Below are 14,888 nucleotides of genomic sequence, written 5' to 3'. Positions count from 1 at the left end.
AATTTTAACTATAACTAATATAATATTTTTTAAATTATTATTTTATTGTTAGAATTATTACTAGCACTATTATTATAACTAATACTAATGTTATTATATTATTATTATTATTTTATTATTTCTTTTATTATTATTATAAGCATGTTATTATTATTATTATTATTATATCATCATCATCATTATTATTATTAGAATTATTGTTATTATTATTATTGTTGTTGTTATTACTAATATTATTATTTTATAATTTTTATTATTAGCTCTATTATAAGCATTATTATTGTAACAATGACTAATATTTTTTGTTTTATAATTTATTTTATTATTATTATTATCTGCATTATTATAAGTATCATCATCATTATTATCATTATCATCATCATCATCATCATTGTTATTATTTTTGTTATTATTATCATCATTATTATTACTATTATTATGAGCATTACTATACTACTATTATTATTTTTAATAGTTTTTATTATTAGCATTATTATTAGCATTATTATTAAAGCTATTACTCATATCATTTTACTATAATTTTAGCATTTCTATTATAATTATTATGATTATTACTAATATTAATATTATTATTATTTTTTATTATTATTGTTAGCTTTATTATAAGCATTATAATTGTAACAATGACTAATATTTTTATTTTATAATTTCTGTTATTATTATTAATATCAGCATAATTATTGGTATCATCATCATCATCATCATCATTATTATTATTATCATTATTATTATCATCATCATCATCATCATTATTATTTTTGTTAATATTATCATCAATATTATTACTATTATTATCATTACTATTACTAATATTATTATTCTTAATAATTTTTATTATTAGCATTATTATTAGAACTATTACACATTTTATCATCATTTTAGCATTTCTATTATAATTTTTATTGCTATTATTATTATTATCGTCATCATCATTATTATTAATATTATTATTACTATTGCTAAAAAAAAAATTTTTTAAATATTTTTTATTATTAGCAGTATTATTATCATTTTTATTTATTTTATTTTATTTTTTGTCATCATTTTCATCATTATCACGGCTATGATTATGTCATATCTTAAAATGAATTTTAAAACAGCTAAAACTGCATTTCTATTATCACCTGTATCTATGTTCTGGACTAGAGTTCACCGGTAGGCATTTGGGAGACTCCATGGTCAAGTGGAAGAAAGTTCTTTGGTCTGATGAGACCAAAATGGAGCTTTGTGACCAATCAGACTGGACGCTACAACCCGCACATTACCACAAACAAACCGTTCCTACTTTAAAGCACGGTGGTGGCAGCATCATGCTGTGGGGATCCTTCTCACCAGCCAGGCATGTAAAATAAAGGCCTGTAAAATTCCACTAAGTACCATTTTACTGGGCCATGCTTGCATGCTTTCGGTTCAATAAGTTGGACTTACAGGTCATAACACCTTTTTTTAACTGTATGTGACGACACTGAGTGTTAAAGTTTAGCTGCTTTGGTCAGAAAAAGTCCAGATTGACCCCTACATGGAGGTCATATGATACTAGTAGAATAGCTGCCAGAAAATCAATAACTGATACTCAAAAAGAGAGGATTTAATGGTGTTATGGTGTTGCCATCCCATCCTTTCCAAATTAAAGCCCCAAAAAGGAATCTATAAAAAGTTCCTGAAAAAGTAATCCTCATTACCAGCTGTTCTTAGAACCTTAGAGTTTGTTAAAGGCTGCACTGAGTGTTCTCATTAGTTCCTCCTTCCTGTTTGAAGAGAGCTAATCACTGACAGTGGCTGTATTGATCGCTGAGAGGGAAACCATGCTGCTCCCCGGCTTAGCCATCATGTGATTACACATGCGGCTACAATTAACCTCGGCAGAGAGAATCAGCTCAGATTAATGTTGTGTTTATTGTTTATTTTGGTTGACGGCCTGATTTCTAAATTGCTGCTTACTCTCTCCCGTCAGCTGTCAGCTTTAGTTAGCGCACAGACACGCACTGATTAGGCGTCTGGATAATCAATCGGTGGTGAATCCCGAGCTGACAGATGAAGTGATGAATATTCTATTAAGAGTCAGTGGCCAAGGAAATGAAGAGATGTGCTGGAGGATGCTTCCATCTATTACACTTATTCCATGAGGCCAACACAGCCAGAGAGGATGTGACACATTTATAACATATGTATGGCACTGATTCATTCACAGACCATCCAGCAGAGCCTCGTGCTGCTGCGTCATCATTCACGGCTTGTTTTTGTATGTTTGTGTGCTTGTAGGCGGTCCGTCGGAGGGGAAGCTGCTGCCAGGCGATGAGATCATCATGATCAACGACGAGCCCGTCAGTTCGGCTCCTCGAGAGCGAGTCATCGACCTCGTAAGGTGATTACAAAAGCCACCCCAATCTCTCAGAATAAATATTATTACGGATCAGATCAATCACAAAGTTATTTCATAAAGAAATGGAAAAAAGCCCCAAGACCTGTGCTTAAAGATATTGATTACCTCAGATTTAAAGGCCCGTATATCAGAAGACAGATCTGTCTACTTCACTCATCATTTTTTTGGTCTGTTAACTTTGCTCCATAATGTGAACGATCAGCACATTTGGACCTGGTACATTTCAGAAAGACTTGCAGAAGCTGTTTCAAATATATATAGCTTCCTCTCAAGGCATCACAGCGGTTTATTCAATCATTTGAAATGCATGGATGCAGATATAAACCCAGCAGAAAAAACAAGGAGATGTGTGTTTGGTAGATTATTATTTACTCGGTGAAATATGTAATTTTGTTGGAAAACCTGTTTATTTTCCTTTTAAATGGCGCCACATTTGTAAGGATCATGCATTTGTGGGATGAGCAGCAGAGCTAAGTATGTCAGTTGCACCCATGAAAAATTTGCCAATGCCAAACAGAATTTTTTTTTTGTCACTTTTTGCCCATTTCTGCAACATCTTTTTGCCTTCTTTAGCCACCGTTTGCCACTTTTTGTCACTTTTTTTCAATTATTGCCATATTTAATCAATTTTTTGCTGCTTTTCACCCATTTCTTGCCACTTTTAGACCATTTTTGTCACTTTTCACCCATTTTTTTAATTGTTTTTTTGCCACTTTTTGCCCATTTCTGCAACATCTTTTTGCAACTTTTTGAATACTTTATCTACTTCTTGTTACTTTTGGTCCATTTTTTTTCAACTTTTTGCTGCTTTTTTTTATCATTTTGGCCCCTTTTATCCTGTTTTGCCTTTTTTCATCCACTTTAGCCTCTTTATTTCACTTATTTGCCTATATTTGCAATTTCTTTGCCCTGTTTAGCTACATTTTGCCCATTTTTGCCACTTTTTTTTGTCAATTTTTACCAATTTCTGCTGCATTTAGCCCATTTCCTTTCTTTTTTTTTGTCACTTTTAACCCATTTTTGCATTGTTTTCTACCACTTTTTGCCAATTTCTACAACATCTTTTTGCTAACTGTAGCTACCTTTTGCCATTTTGCCTCTTTAAGCCACAATATGTCAATTTTCGCAATTTTTAACTACTTTTCACCCACTTTTGCCAATTTTTAAAATAATTTTTTCCACTTTTATCCCACTTTTGCCATTTTTCACCATTTATACAGCTATTTCCCATTTCTGCAACATCTTTATGCAACTTTTTGATTGCTTTATCTACTTCTTGCCACTTTTGGTCCATTTTTTGCCAGTTTTTGCTTCATATAACCCATTTTTGCAGTTTTTTTCCTGTTTTGCCTTTTTTTTACCCATTTTTTGACACTTTCTATATTACGTTTCAGCCACTTTTTGCCCATATTTGCCAATTTCTTCTGCATTCAACCCATTTCTTTTTCTACCCACTTTAAGCCCATTTCTTTCCACTTTGGGGTAATTTTTTGGTCACTTTTAACCCATTTTTCCATTGTTTTTCACCAACTTTAGCCAATTTCTGCAACATCTTTTGGCATCTTTTTGCCTATTCTAGCCACCTTTTGCTATATTTTTCCTCTTTAGCCACTTTTTTACTCTATTTTTGCAATTTTGTACTACTTTTACCGATTTTGCCACTTTTAAAAACTTTTTTTGTGACTTTTATCCTTTATCCTTTTTGCCATTTTTTCACCCATTTAAGTGATTTTTTTAACACTTTTTGCCCATATTAGCAATTTCATTGCCTTTTTTAGCCAGTTTTTGCCAATTAATTTAACCAATTAATTTCTGCTGCATTCAGCCCTTTTTTTGCTGCTGCTTTTCTCCCATTTATTGGCACTTTTGGGTAATTTTTAGCCCATTTTTGTCACTGTATTGCCAGCTTATTCTGCCATTGACTCTTGTTTGGTAGATTGGATGATTGAAGTCTGAAGAAACAAGTCATATTGGCAATTTAACAATTTCTTCACTGAACAAACAGGAGCTTCAGTAGCCACCTGGTCACACACTACTGTGGGATGTTATCCCATTCACCATCCAGTATTTGTCACCAGTCAGCTAATGTGGTTGTGTTGGGTCACTCTGGCCTAAACAGCATGCCCAAGCTGATCCCACAAGTGTTCAGAGGGGAGAAGATTTGGTACATTTTTCATGAGTGCAGCCCACATACTCAGCTCTGCTGCTCATCCCACAAATGCTTGCTCCTTACAAATGTGGCTCCATTTAAAGGGGAATAAACAGGCTTTTCAATGATGTAAGATTTGTTTCCAAGGAGCATTGTTACAACAAAAAAATGATAACTTTTTAAGTGCAAGGAGGAACTAAAATGCTTCTCCATTCTTTTCCATATGCATGCTTGGTGAAGACACTTCTGCTTGAAACTCAAGCAGCCTCTCAAAACAATCAGAAAAATTAAAACTCATTATTTAGGAAAAGGTTTTCCGCTCCTTCAGTGCACACATTGAACCCTCTAAATGGGAAACTAATTAGCTTGCATGTGTGTGTTTTCTATAGTTTAAACTGCATCCACTTGTAAGTGCTGATTGCCAGAGGCGTCTCATTTATTTTCAGCAGAGCTAATCAAGTCCTTTCTCTTTATCTGCAGCTGTTTTTCTCTCTGATTGTTGTGTTTCTGATGAATTTAGTGACTCTGTGATTTGCTGTCTGTCCTCTCGCTTTAGGAGCTGCAAAGAATCCATCATGTTGACCGTTGTCCAGCCGTATCCTGTGAGTACAGCAGCTCTGTAAAGTCACATTATTTTAGTTTTAAAGGCCTGCAGTGGAGTTTTAAATGTATATTCATCTAAATATTTATCTGTGGTCTGTATATCTATGCAACTTCTGTTCACTGTGAAGCTGTGGTACAAAGCCATGCGGGCCAGTTTTTAACTCCACTGTCCTAACACTCTAACAGAGGCGCCCAAAAGTCAACTTAAAAGACATTCAACTTTGAAGCTCACCCTGCCAAGAAGAGCCAGATGTTCTCAGAATACATGAATAATTTTAGCACCAGCATTTCCATTAAAAATATGACCTCTCAGTAAAAAATGTGACAATTTTTAAAATCTGTGGCTCTTAGTTTAAGCATTAGAGTCGAGCTTTGTTAACATGGTCACCTGTGTGCTCCTCTACATGTACATTTACCTTCTGCTATGCATTACATACCCCCGGAGAATCCAAGACCCCCTTTTTACCTCACATAACATCTGTTTTAAGAGTTCAGACACAAACTGGACATCCTGATTATTGTATGGATGCACATCAATGATGTAATGAAGGTGATTTAATATCCTGTAGTTCATATAAAGTGGTCTGGAATATGGTCATCCAGATTAGTCTGGTTGTGAAAACATGATTCATACAGGCTGTTCTGTCAACTGACAGTCTCTATGGTAAACAGAAATCATCCATCCTATCTCAGAGGGAAGGGAATATTAGAGATGAAACTGTTTTGGCTTTTTTATGTCTGAAAAACCCCCAAAGCCAGCTCCTGTATGTCATGGATAAGCACTGGGCCCTCCCCAGTTTTGACGTATTGATATCAATGCATGTGTGTCCTAGATCAGTAGCATTGGTGCTAGCATCCTGGCTAACAGTTCCCTCATTTTAGAGCTGAAAAGTGTGTCTAGCTATTATTGAGTTCTGCTGTTGGATTTATTTATTCCTGGTACTTTTTAACCTCTCTTACCACTTTTTTTCCATTCATTATTGCTACATCCATTTGCCGCTTTTACCCCATTTTGCCATTTTTCACCCTTTTCTGCCACTCTGTTAACCACTTTATGCCCATTTCTTCAACATCTTTTTCCAACTTTTTTCCTCATTTAGCCACCTTTTGCCATTTTTTGCCTGTTTTGCTACTTTATGTCTATTCTGCAACTTTTTGCTACTTTTCACCCATTTTGGTCACTTTATAAAAAGATGGTTTTGAAATCTTTTTTTGACATTTTTATTCTGTTTTGCCCTTTTTCACTCATTTCTGTCACTTTCTACAGCATATTTTTGCAACTTTTGGTCTGTTTTTACCTGTTTTTGTTGCATCTAACCCATTTATGCTACTTTTTCCCATTTTTGTCAATTTCTGCCAATTTCTTGCCACTTTTTGTCTATTTTTGCCACTGAATGAAGCTTTTCAAAAAAGTGCAGATCATTTGGTATCCAAATGCACCAGATGGATTTTCAATGCAAGGCATAAAGGACCCTAAATGCATGGCAAAAAGACAGTCCCCTACAAAGCCACAGCTTTGTCCAATTTGACAAATATTTTCTGAAACTGACATTTAAGTCATTTTGTTGACATTTATGGATCTTTAGGGAGCATTTAAAAAAACTTGAAGATGTTTCAAAACCAAACAGGTTGGGTATTTAGGAGGAAGAACTGAGTCCGAAGAGCTGGATCTGTCAGTAAATTCACAGTTTGAAGGTCCAGATTTTACTTTGATTTTTAGGTCGCTTTGTAGCATGTGTTAAAGTTAAATGCACATAATGAAAGTGATTCCATTTCTTGCATTTTGGTTTTATTTCTTGTTGCAATATTCAAATTCTATGAATGTTTGGTTATTGTGATGGTTGTCCAATGTGCTGAAAAACTGCATTTTCTTATTCTGCTTGTATTTCTGCCTCCCTTCCATCTGTCTGCCTCTCTCTCTCTCTCTCTCTCTCTCTCTTGCTGTCTGTTTCTCCTCTTTTTGGACGGCTGCCTCTCTTAGTCCCCTAAATCAGCGTTCATCAGTGCAGCCAAAAAAGCCATGCTCAAGTCCAATCCGGTCAAAGTGCGCTTTGCAGAGGAGGTCATTATAAACGGCCAGGTTCCAGTAAGTTCCACCAAACACACACTTATGTATGACCTATATAGGCAGAGCCAGATGGTTGTCACATCTTTACATAAGAAAGACAGTTGGCTGAACGACGATCGTCTTTGTTTTCAGAACCCGGTGAAGGACAACTCTCTTCTGTTCATGCCAAATGTCCTGAAGGTCTACCTGGAGAATGGGCAGACCAAGTCTTTTCGCTTCGACAGCAGTACCTCTATCAAGGTTTGTATGATGTTAACCTGAAGGCACGGGCGTCAGAATCAGCCGTCTGTGCTGCATCTATAATTGCAAAGGGATAAATTCATTTAGGCTGCAAAGTGTCATGTCTTCAGGCACACAAACAGACCATGAAATTCTATCACTTTTTGATTTCCATTTATATGAGCACCTCATTTATCCAGGGGAGGTGGCTGTTTTTTTCTCCAGTTAAAGAAGGAAAAGAGCTCAGTCATTCCTTTGCATTGTTTCACTTTGATTCTACTTTAACAAAGCTTTTAGTCTAATATTGATGTATTTCATCTTTCTAAACCCTTTATGCTACAATCGGCTGTTTCAGTGCATTAGTCGCCCATTAATTCTTTATGTTATGAACATGATTGCACTGTAGTGGAAAGAAAAATCATGAAGAGGTTACTCTTAGTGTAAATCAAAGTAAATGTAGATATAGAAGCAAAAACAAGGGTGATTTTGTAGTCTGCATAGTGAACTTGTCTGATCATGCAGTTCCTTTAAAGCTTGATTTATGCATCTGTGTTGAAACTATGTCAAAGCGTACAGCACAGGTTTGCAAAAGCCAAACCTGCTGGGTGGCGCGGGGTAACTGCCAGTCTCTAAAAAGTAAATAGTCCTAATTTATGTCTGAGCAAGCCCCCAGAATTTCCAACCTTTTCTCCTGATGTCTTGTCTCTTTTCTTCTCTTAAGTAGAAGCAGTACAATCCACTCCAATGTAAACCAGAAGCTACATAAAAATTGCACTGCTGAAAAGCACTAAAATGAATTTTTAGGGATAGGGCAAAACTTGAGGTCTGGGCTTTGACGCAGCCCCTCCAGAACATTCCCCTTGTTGTCTTTTAACCATTTCTGTGTAGCTTTCTCTGTATGCTTCGGCTCATTGTCTGACTGGAAAATAAATCTTCAAAGTCAGTTCTCTTGCAGACTGAATTAGATTGTCCTCCAGGATTTCCCTTTATTTTGCTGCATTCATTTTACCCTCTGCCCTTACAGCAGTGTTATTTTTGTTGACTAAAACTATGACTGAAAATGTTTGTCGCCTATCGCCTTTTTTCCATGACAAAAACTAGACTAAAACTAACAAAAATAGATCTGTGATGACTATAACTGACAAAAAGTAAGTTTATTTTTTGTCAAGTTGACTAAAACTAGACTAAAATGTAATGTGGTTTTCAGTCGGACATTCAAAATCCATGATAGTATTCTACTGGTGGTAAATCTGTCAAAAAACAATGCATCTGTAGCTATTCTGTCTCTCAGCTGTAGAAAGCAGAGACCCCAGCTTTGGCAAAGTGCATAGAACACACTAGCATGACTTCGTACCAGATCAAGGTTGTTGTAGTTGACTAAAACTAAATAATAAAAATTAATAAATAAAAACTAAATAACTAAGACTAAAGTTCAAAAATCATTTCAGTTAACTGAAACAAAATCAAAACTAAGCTTTACTGAGAAAAAAGAAAACTAGCTAAAACTGTATAGTGTGCTTACAAAATGAAATAAAAATAAAGACAAAATATCCTTAGTTTTAGTCTTTGACACAACCAAACTGACTTCCCAGAGTCTGGGGAGTGTAAAATTGCCTGAATTGATTGGTTAAGACTTTCCACAGTGGAAGTTTTATGTCTGGAGTTGTATTCAAACATCATCATTAAATAAATAAAGTGAAAAGTGAAGAGTAGCCTGTTTGAATATGTTTTTAAAAATTTATGACATTCCCTCAGCCCCGACATCTATCCAAAAAAACTAAAACTGACACTAAAACTAATAAAAACGAAATTAAAACAAAGCATTTTTGCAAAATAAAAACTAAACTAAACTAACAAATCAGCAGCCAAAACTAATAAAAACTAAACTGAAATCAAACACAGAAATAAAATAAAAATAAAAACTATTGAAAAATCCCAAACTATTATAAACTTGTACCAGATTTAGGCAAGAAAATAAATGCATGGACTGAAAGTAAAGACTAAAATGTGAGGACTTTTTATGGACTAAAACTAGGCTAAAATGTCTTGAGTTTTCGTTGACTAAAACTAAAAAGTGTAGAAATGACTTAAATGGAACTAAAACTGAAAGAGATTTCTTCTAAAGACTATGACTGAAATCAAAAATAGCTGCCAAAATTAACACTGCTTTAAAAGCCTTTACAGGCCCGGCTAATGAGAAGCACCTCCACAGCATGATGCTGCCACCACTGTGCTTCACAGCAGGGATGGTGCATTTGTGGTGATGTGCAGTGTTTGGTCTTTACTTATGCTTTTCAATAACCTTTTCTCTGAGTTGCTTGAGGTGTTCTTTTGTCTTCAGGCTGTAATGGTAGCCATATATATTGATAAACCACTGACTGGACCTTTCAGACACAGGTGTGTTTATACTACAGTCGCAACGAGACATGCTGTTTGTGTGTTGTTTTTCATTTTTGTGATCCCGCTTCTCTTGGCTCCTCTTTGGACTTGCAGCCAGAAAAGCTAAAAATATTCCTTTCAAAAAGCTGGTAAATTAAGGGTTAAAAATCTTATTTCCACTCTGCCAGCAGCTGTCTGATGTTTTTATCATCTTTTTGAGAAACAGAAGTTTGGAAGTGTTTGTTTATGCTTGCATGTGAAGGATGCATGTTTGAAGCCCAGAATCAGGGGCTGTTACTTCGTGCTAAGGTCACGTAGAGTGGCACTACATTGCACAAAGTTTCCCATCATTGCACTCTTCTATGACTCACTTCATGCTCAACACAGTTTCTCTGCAGGTTCTTGGTATGCTATGCATTGTGTTTACTCCCTATAAACGCCAAAAAGACAGAAGTCTTCCAAGTCAGGGAAAACCAAAGCTACTATTGACTGTTTCACACTATTACAGCGAAATGTCTCGCGCAAAGAAAAGAAAAGCATTGCAGAGCAGGAAACAGTTGACAGAGTGGCAGATGGTGGAGAAAAAACATGAAGAAGAGAATAAACAAAACAGATTCTTTTGAGAAAATGATGGTTTATTAGTGCAGTTAAATCAGCAGTTAATCCTGCCTTTATTTCTGCTATTGAACAGTTGATCTAATCGAGCATTCATGTGGTGTGTTTACTCCAGGACGTGATCCTGACCCTGCAAGAGAAGCTGTCGATCAAATGCATCGAGCACTTCTCCCTGGTGTTGGAGCAGAGGGAGGAAGGCTCCGGAAGCAAACTGCTCCTCCTGCACGAACAGGAGATGCTTACTCAGGTAGGACTCGTTTCCTCTTCCTCGATCTTTTTCTTTTCGCCTCGCACACACACACACACACACACACCCACACACTCTCAGATTCCTGCTCAGTATTCAAGCGGCATTCAGACCCCAGCGTCATTTATCAGGAGAGGCACAGCAGGGGCGGCAGCTCGCATTACACCTTTTCTCCTCCACGTGCACGCTCGCTTAAACACCGCACACTCACCACGGCGGCCGCTCTATTCTGATGAGGTTACAGGATCACAAGAGGACGGTTTTAATATTCACACCACATGGCTGGAGCTCTGCACGTGGCGCAGAGTAACAGGTGAATGTTGACAAGCATTAGAAAACATTTTTGTACTCCGTAGCACGACTTAGTGTCAGAGTTGGCCTGTAGAAGAGTTGTCATCACAGAAACAGACTCCATCGCCTTCTCAATGCTTAAATTATTCATAATTATAATCCATATTTTAACATACGGTATGTAAATTCCACCACCATGGGGCTCTGAGTCAAAATAATAATAAAAGATGACAATCAGAGACATGTTGTTCAGCTTCGCCCACCTCTGCTGCTTTCTTCTTGTTTAGAAATTTAGGACTATGTTCAATAAAAACTGCCCTCCATGAAGGGTATTTACTAAAAGTGAACATTTGTTTTTACTGCATTGGCAGTATTGCAGACGTCGCAATGCACTCATCCAAGCCCTCATCAGCTGACAGCCCGCTGATTTGCTCTTAGCATGCTATTGGCTAACTGCTACTGGCAAACTGCCATATTTAAACTGCTCTAGCCGGGCTAGGCTTCACTGCTCCCTCTGCAATCTGCCTTTTGCAACCCTCCTCCACCCCAGCTTCTCCTCTATCTATCTGACTACTCCCCTTGCCTCAGGCTTACCTTGTAGGCACAGGAAGTGCAGGATCATGTGCTGCTCCTGCTTGATGCTTTCCACATAGACTTGTGGATGGGCAGGGGGGGTGTCCCAGAATTGCCACACAGCCAAATAGAAATAACAGCGCTTATTACTAATCAATAACTGCTAACCAAGACCGTAAATCATGTGTGTTTCTCGACAAAGTGCTTCTGACTGAACTGTTGTTTTTGTGTCATGGATACATTTGAAAGAATATGGGGAAAAGCCGTTAAAAATGGTCATCCTTGCAAGGCTATTTGCAAAGCATCCTGGGATTGCTTGCACAATCATCTATGAAACTTAAACAGTGGGTCACTCAGAGGTCGTGCAAGACTTTTTTGATGGCGGAGGTTGTGAAAGTTCCTTCATACTGTTCAAGCTGTCGTCTTTATTTTCTCTTTTTGATTTTTTTTTTTTTTGTGAGAAATAACAAGACAGACAAGTGATATTCAAGTGGCACATGAGGGACAGTGAGAGATGAAGAGGGGGAAAAGAAAAAGAAAGAAAAAGATTAAATAAAATTTTAAAAAATAAAATGTATATCTATTTATATATATTCATAACATTATAATATAATTCAAAAAATGTATACAATAATAAAAACGAATAGTTATACAAATAATAAAAAATAAATATACAAGGAACAAATTGTTAAGACAGCAATACAGACTACTGGAGGCCGATAGCAAGGATTTCCCAGATGGAGAACGGTTGTGAATTTAGAGTGTTATGGTCAGTATGGGGAGTTATATGCAGAGAAAAATAATCATGATAATAATAATAATAAATAAATAAATAAAATTAACAATAAAATTAAAAAGCAGACAAAAATATATGTATATTCGTAATTGTAGATAGGATTAAAGATTTTTAAAAATTTACAAATTGGACAAAATTAAACAAAGAAATACACAACGTTCAAATATCTTACATGAAAAGATGAATAAACCAACCAACAAAATAATAATAATAATGTCATTCATATTGATAATTACCATAATAGCGATAATACTTATATCAGCTGCAATTATAATATATATATAATAGGGCATATTTCAGATTTTATTGAACAAACCTCCCAATGATAACTTTTTTTCTCCCAAAAAAACCCCTCAAAATTCACTTTTCAAAATTTTTATGCACAACAGATTTTCAAAACCAAAATTAAAGCTATTTCAATCAAAAACATCTTAACAGGCCAAGTTCCATGTTAACATAGGAGCCCTTCTTTGATATCACCTTCAAAATTTCTTGCATCCATTGAACTTGTGAGTTTTTGGAGAGTTTTGATGTGAACTGCCTCCAACCCTCATAGATCTTTAGCTTGAGGATGCTCCAAAGGTTCTCAGTAGGGTTGAGGTCAGGGGAGGATGGGGGCCACACCATGAGTTGCTCTCCTTTTATGCCTATAGCAGCCAATGACACAGAGGTATTCTTTGCAGCATGAGATGGTGCATTATCCTGCATGATGATCATTTTGCTATGGAAGGCACGGTTCTTCTTTTTGTACCATGGAAGAAAGTGATCAGTCAGAAACTCTGTCTACTCTGCAGAAGTCGTTTTCACACCCTCAGGGACCCTGAAGGTTCCTACCAGCTCTCTCCCCATGATTCTGGCCCAACACATGACTCTGCCTCCTCCTTGCTGACATCACAGCCTTGTTGGGACATGGTGGCCACCCCTATGAATGAGTTGAATCTGGCCTGATTCCATTGCAACTAAAATGGAATGAGTGGAATCTGGCCTGTTTCCACTGCTACTAAAATGTAACTTCACAGTTATAGAATCACATCTAAAGTACTGATTAATACTACTATAGTTAGTGTTTTGTCCTGTAACCACTGCTGATGCTCCTACTTCCCCTCTGCTCTTCAGACAAATGCCTTTTTTTGTCCCCTTTTTTATTTACTGGAGTTTCTCAGACACACTTTTGTTTACCCAACAATAACTGCAGTTTGTTTCCTCACTTCTTCTTCTTCATCACAGCATGTGTCAGTGCCTCTGTTCATCTATCACCCGCCGATTGATTTCTTTCCTGCTTGTTCCCCTCCTTTCTCTCGCTCCCTTCCTGCCTCCCGTGTCCCCAGGTGACTCAGAGGCCCGGCTGTGACAAGATGAAATGTTTCTTCAGAGTCAGCTTCGTGCCCCGGGACCCTGTGGAGCTGCTGCGGAGAGACGCTGTGGCGTTTGAATACCTCTATGTACAGGTGAGTAACGTTACACAGAGAGCTGGTCTAACTGGCACATTAATGGAGAGAGGTCCAATCAAATTAACCCCTAAAACAGCAGTAACTTTTAGGTAGGAGCAGTCAAAAGACTCTTATCTAACTCCATGCAAATAAAGTCTCTACTGTAAACTACAGTTATCTAAAACAATAATCCTCTCCCCCAAAGGCTCCCCTTAATAATTAGGCTTTAGAAATACCCTTGGAGATGGAAAGCTTATCATCAGAGTCCAGTATTTTGTGCTTCCGAGTCCTTCACCAGGGACAGGAAGCTGAATCGCTTTGAAAGCTTGTGAACAACAGCTCAGTGAGGAAGAACTGCTGCCCCAGTTCCTCGATGCCTCATCAAACACACTTCAAAAAACTCACTCTGTCGTTGCACTTTTCCTCACAGAGCTGCAACGACGTGGTCCTGGAGCGGTTCGGCCCAGAGCTGAAGTACGATGCTGCGCTGCGATTGGCTGCTCTGCAGATGTACATCCTCAACATGACGACCAGGCAGAGTCAGAAGGTGTCGCTCAAATACATCCAGTAAGTCAAGTGTTAGGCAGTTTTTAGTTGCATTTTTAGTTTAAAGTTACAGATTTCGGCAACTGAACCTCAATTTAGAAGCATTATAATCGCTTTATTGCTTTGTTGCTGCACATTATAGCACTTAAAAAAACTCCTGTTTTAAAAAGAGCTATACAAATACGTTATTTTGTCCTTTGTCGTCTCATACAGCCTGATGCTACAGTCAAAAACTTTAATCCTCATTAATCTACACTCAGTACCTCATCATGGCAAAGAGAAAACAGGATAAATAAAAGCTAAAATATTGTACTGGCATAAGCATTCAGACCCTTCGCAAAAACACTTCAAATTCAGCTCAGGTTCCTCCCATTTCTCTGGATCTTTGCTGAGATGTTTCTACGCCTTGATTGGAGTCCACCTGTGCTAAATTAACCCGATTGGCATTGCAACTGACAATGCATGATGCATGAGGTCAAAGGAATTGTCTGCAGAGCTCAGAGACAGGATTGTTGACAGGTACAGAGCTGGGGAAGGCTGCAAAGGTTCCCAAGAGCACAGTGGCCTC

The 14,888-nt window shown here is 37.1% G+C and overlaps 1 protein-coding gene across 1 annotated transcript in view; it reads left to right on the top strand.

Annotated features, from left to right (window-relative positions):
- LOC121505985 (FERM and PDZ domain-containing protein 4-like) overlaps positions 1 to 14,888 on the top strand; it is a 55,198-nt gene that overhangs the window by 25,728 nt on the left and 14,582 nt on the right. Inside the window, exons 4-10 of the mRNA XM_041781447.1 lie at positions 2,284 to 2,386; positions 5,110 to 5,155; positions 7,138 to 7,242; positions 7,357 to 7,464; positions 10,553 to 10,684; positions 13,673 to 13,792; positions 14,205 to 14,341. Of these exons, the coding sequence (XP_041637381.1) occupies positions 2,284 to 2,386; positions 5,110 to 5,155; positions 7,138 to 7,242; positions 7,357 to 7,464; positions 10,553 to 10,684; positions 13,673 to 13,792; positions 14,205 to 14,341 (751 nt within the window). The remainder of the gene's footprint in view (positions 1 to 2,283; positions 2,387 to 5,109; positions 5,156 to 7,137; positions 7,243 to 7,356; positions 7,465 to 10,552; positions 10,685 to 13,672; positions 13,793 to 14,204; positions 14,342 to 14,888) is intronic.

Source organism: Cheilinus undulatus, linkage group 24, assembly GCF_018320785.1.
Source record: "Cheilinus undulatus linkage group 24, ASM1832078v1, whole genome shotgun sequence".
NCBI classification, from domain to species: Eukaryota; Metazoa; Chordata; class Actinopteri; order Labriformes; family Labridae; genus Cheilinus; species Cheilinus undulatus.
The sequence above is the reverse complement of the archived record's forward strand: the minus strand, read 5'-3'. Positions and strand labels throughout refer to the sequence as shown.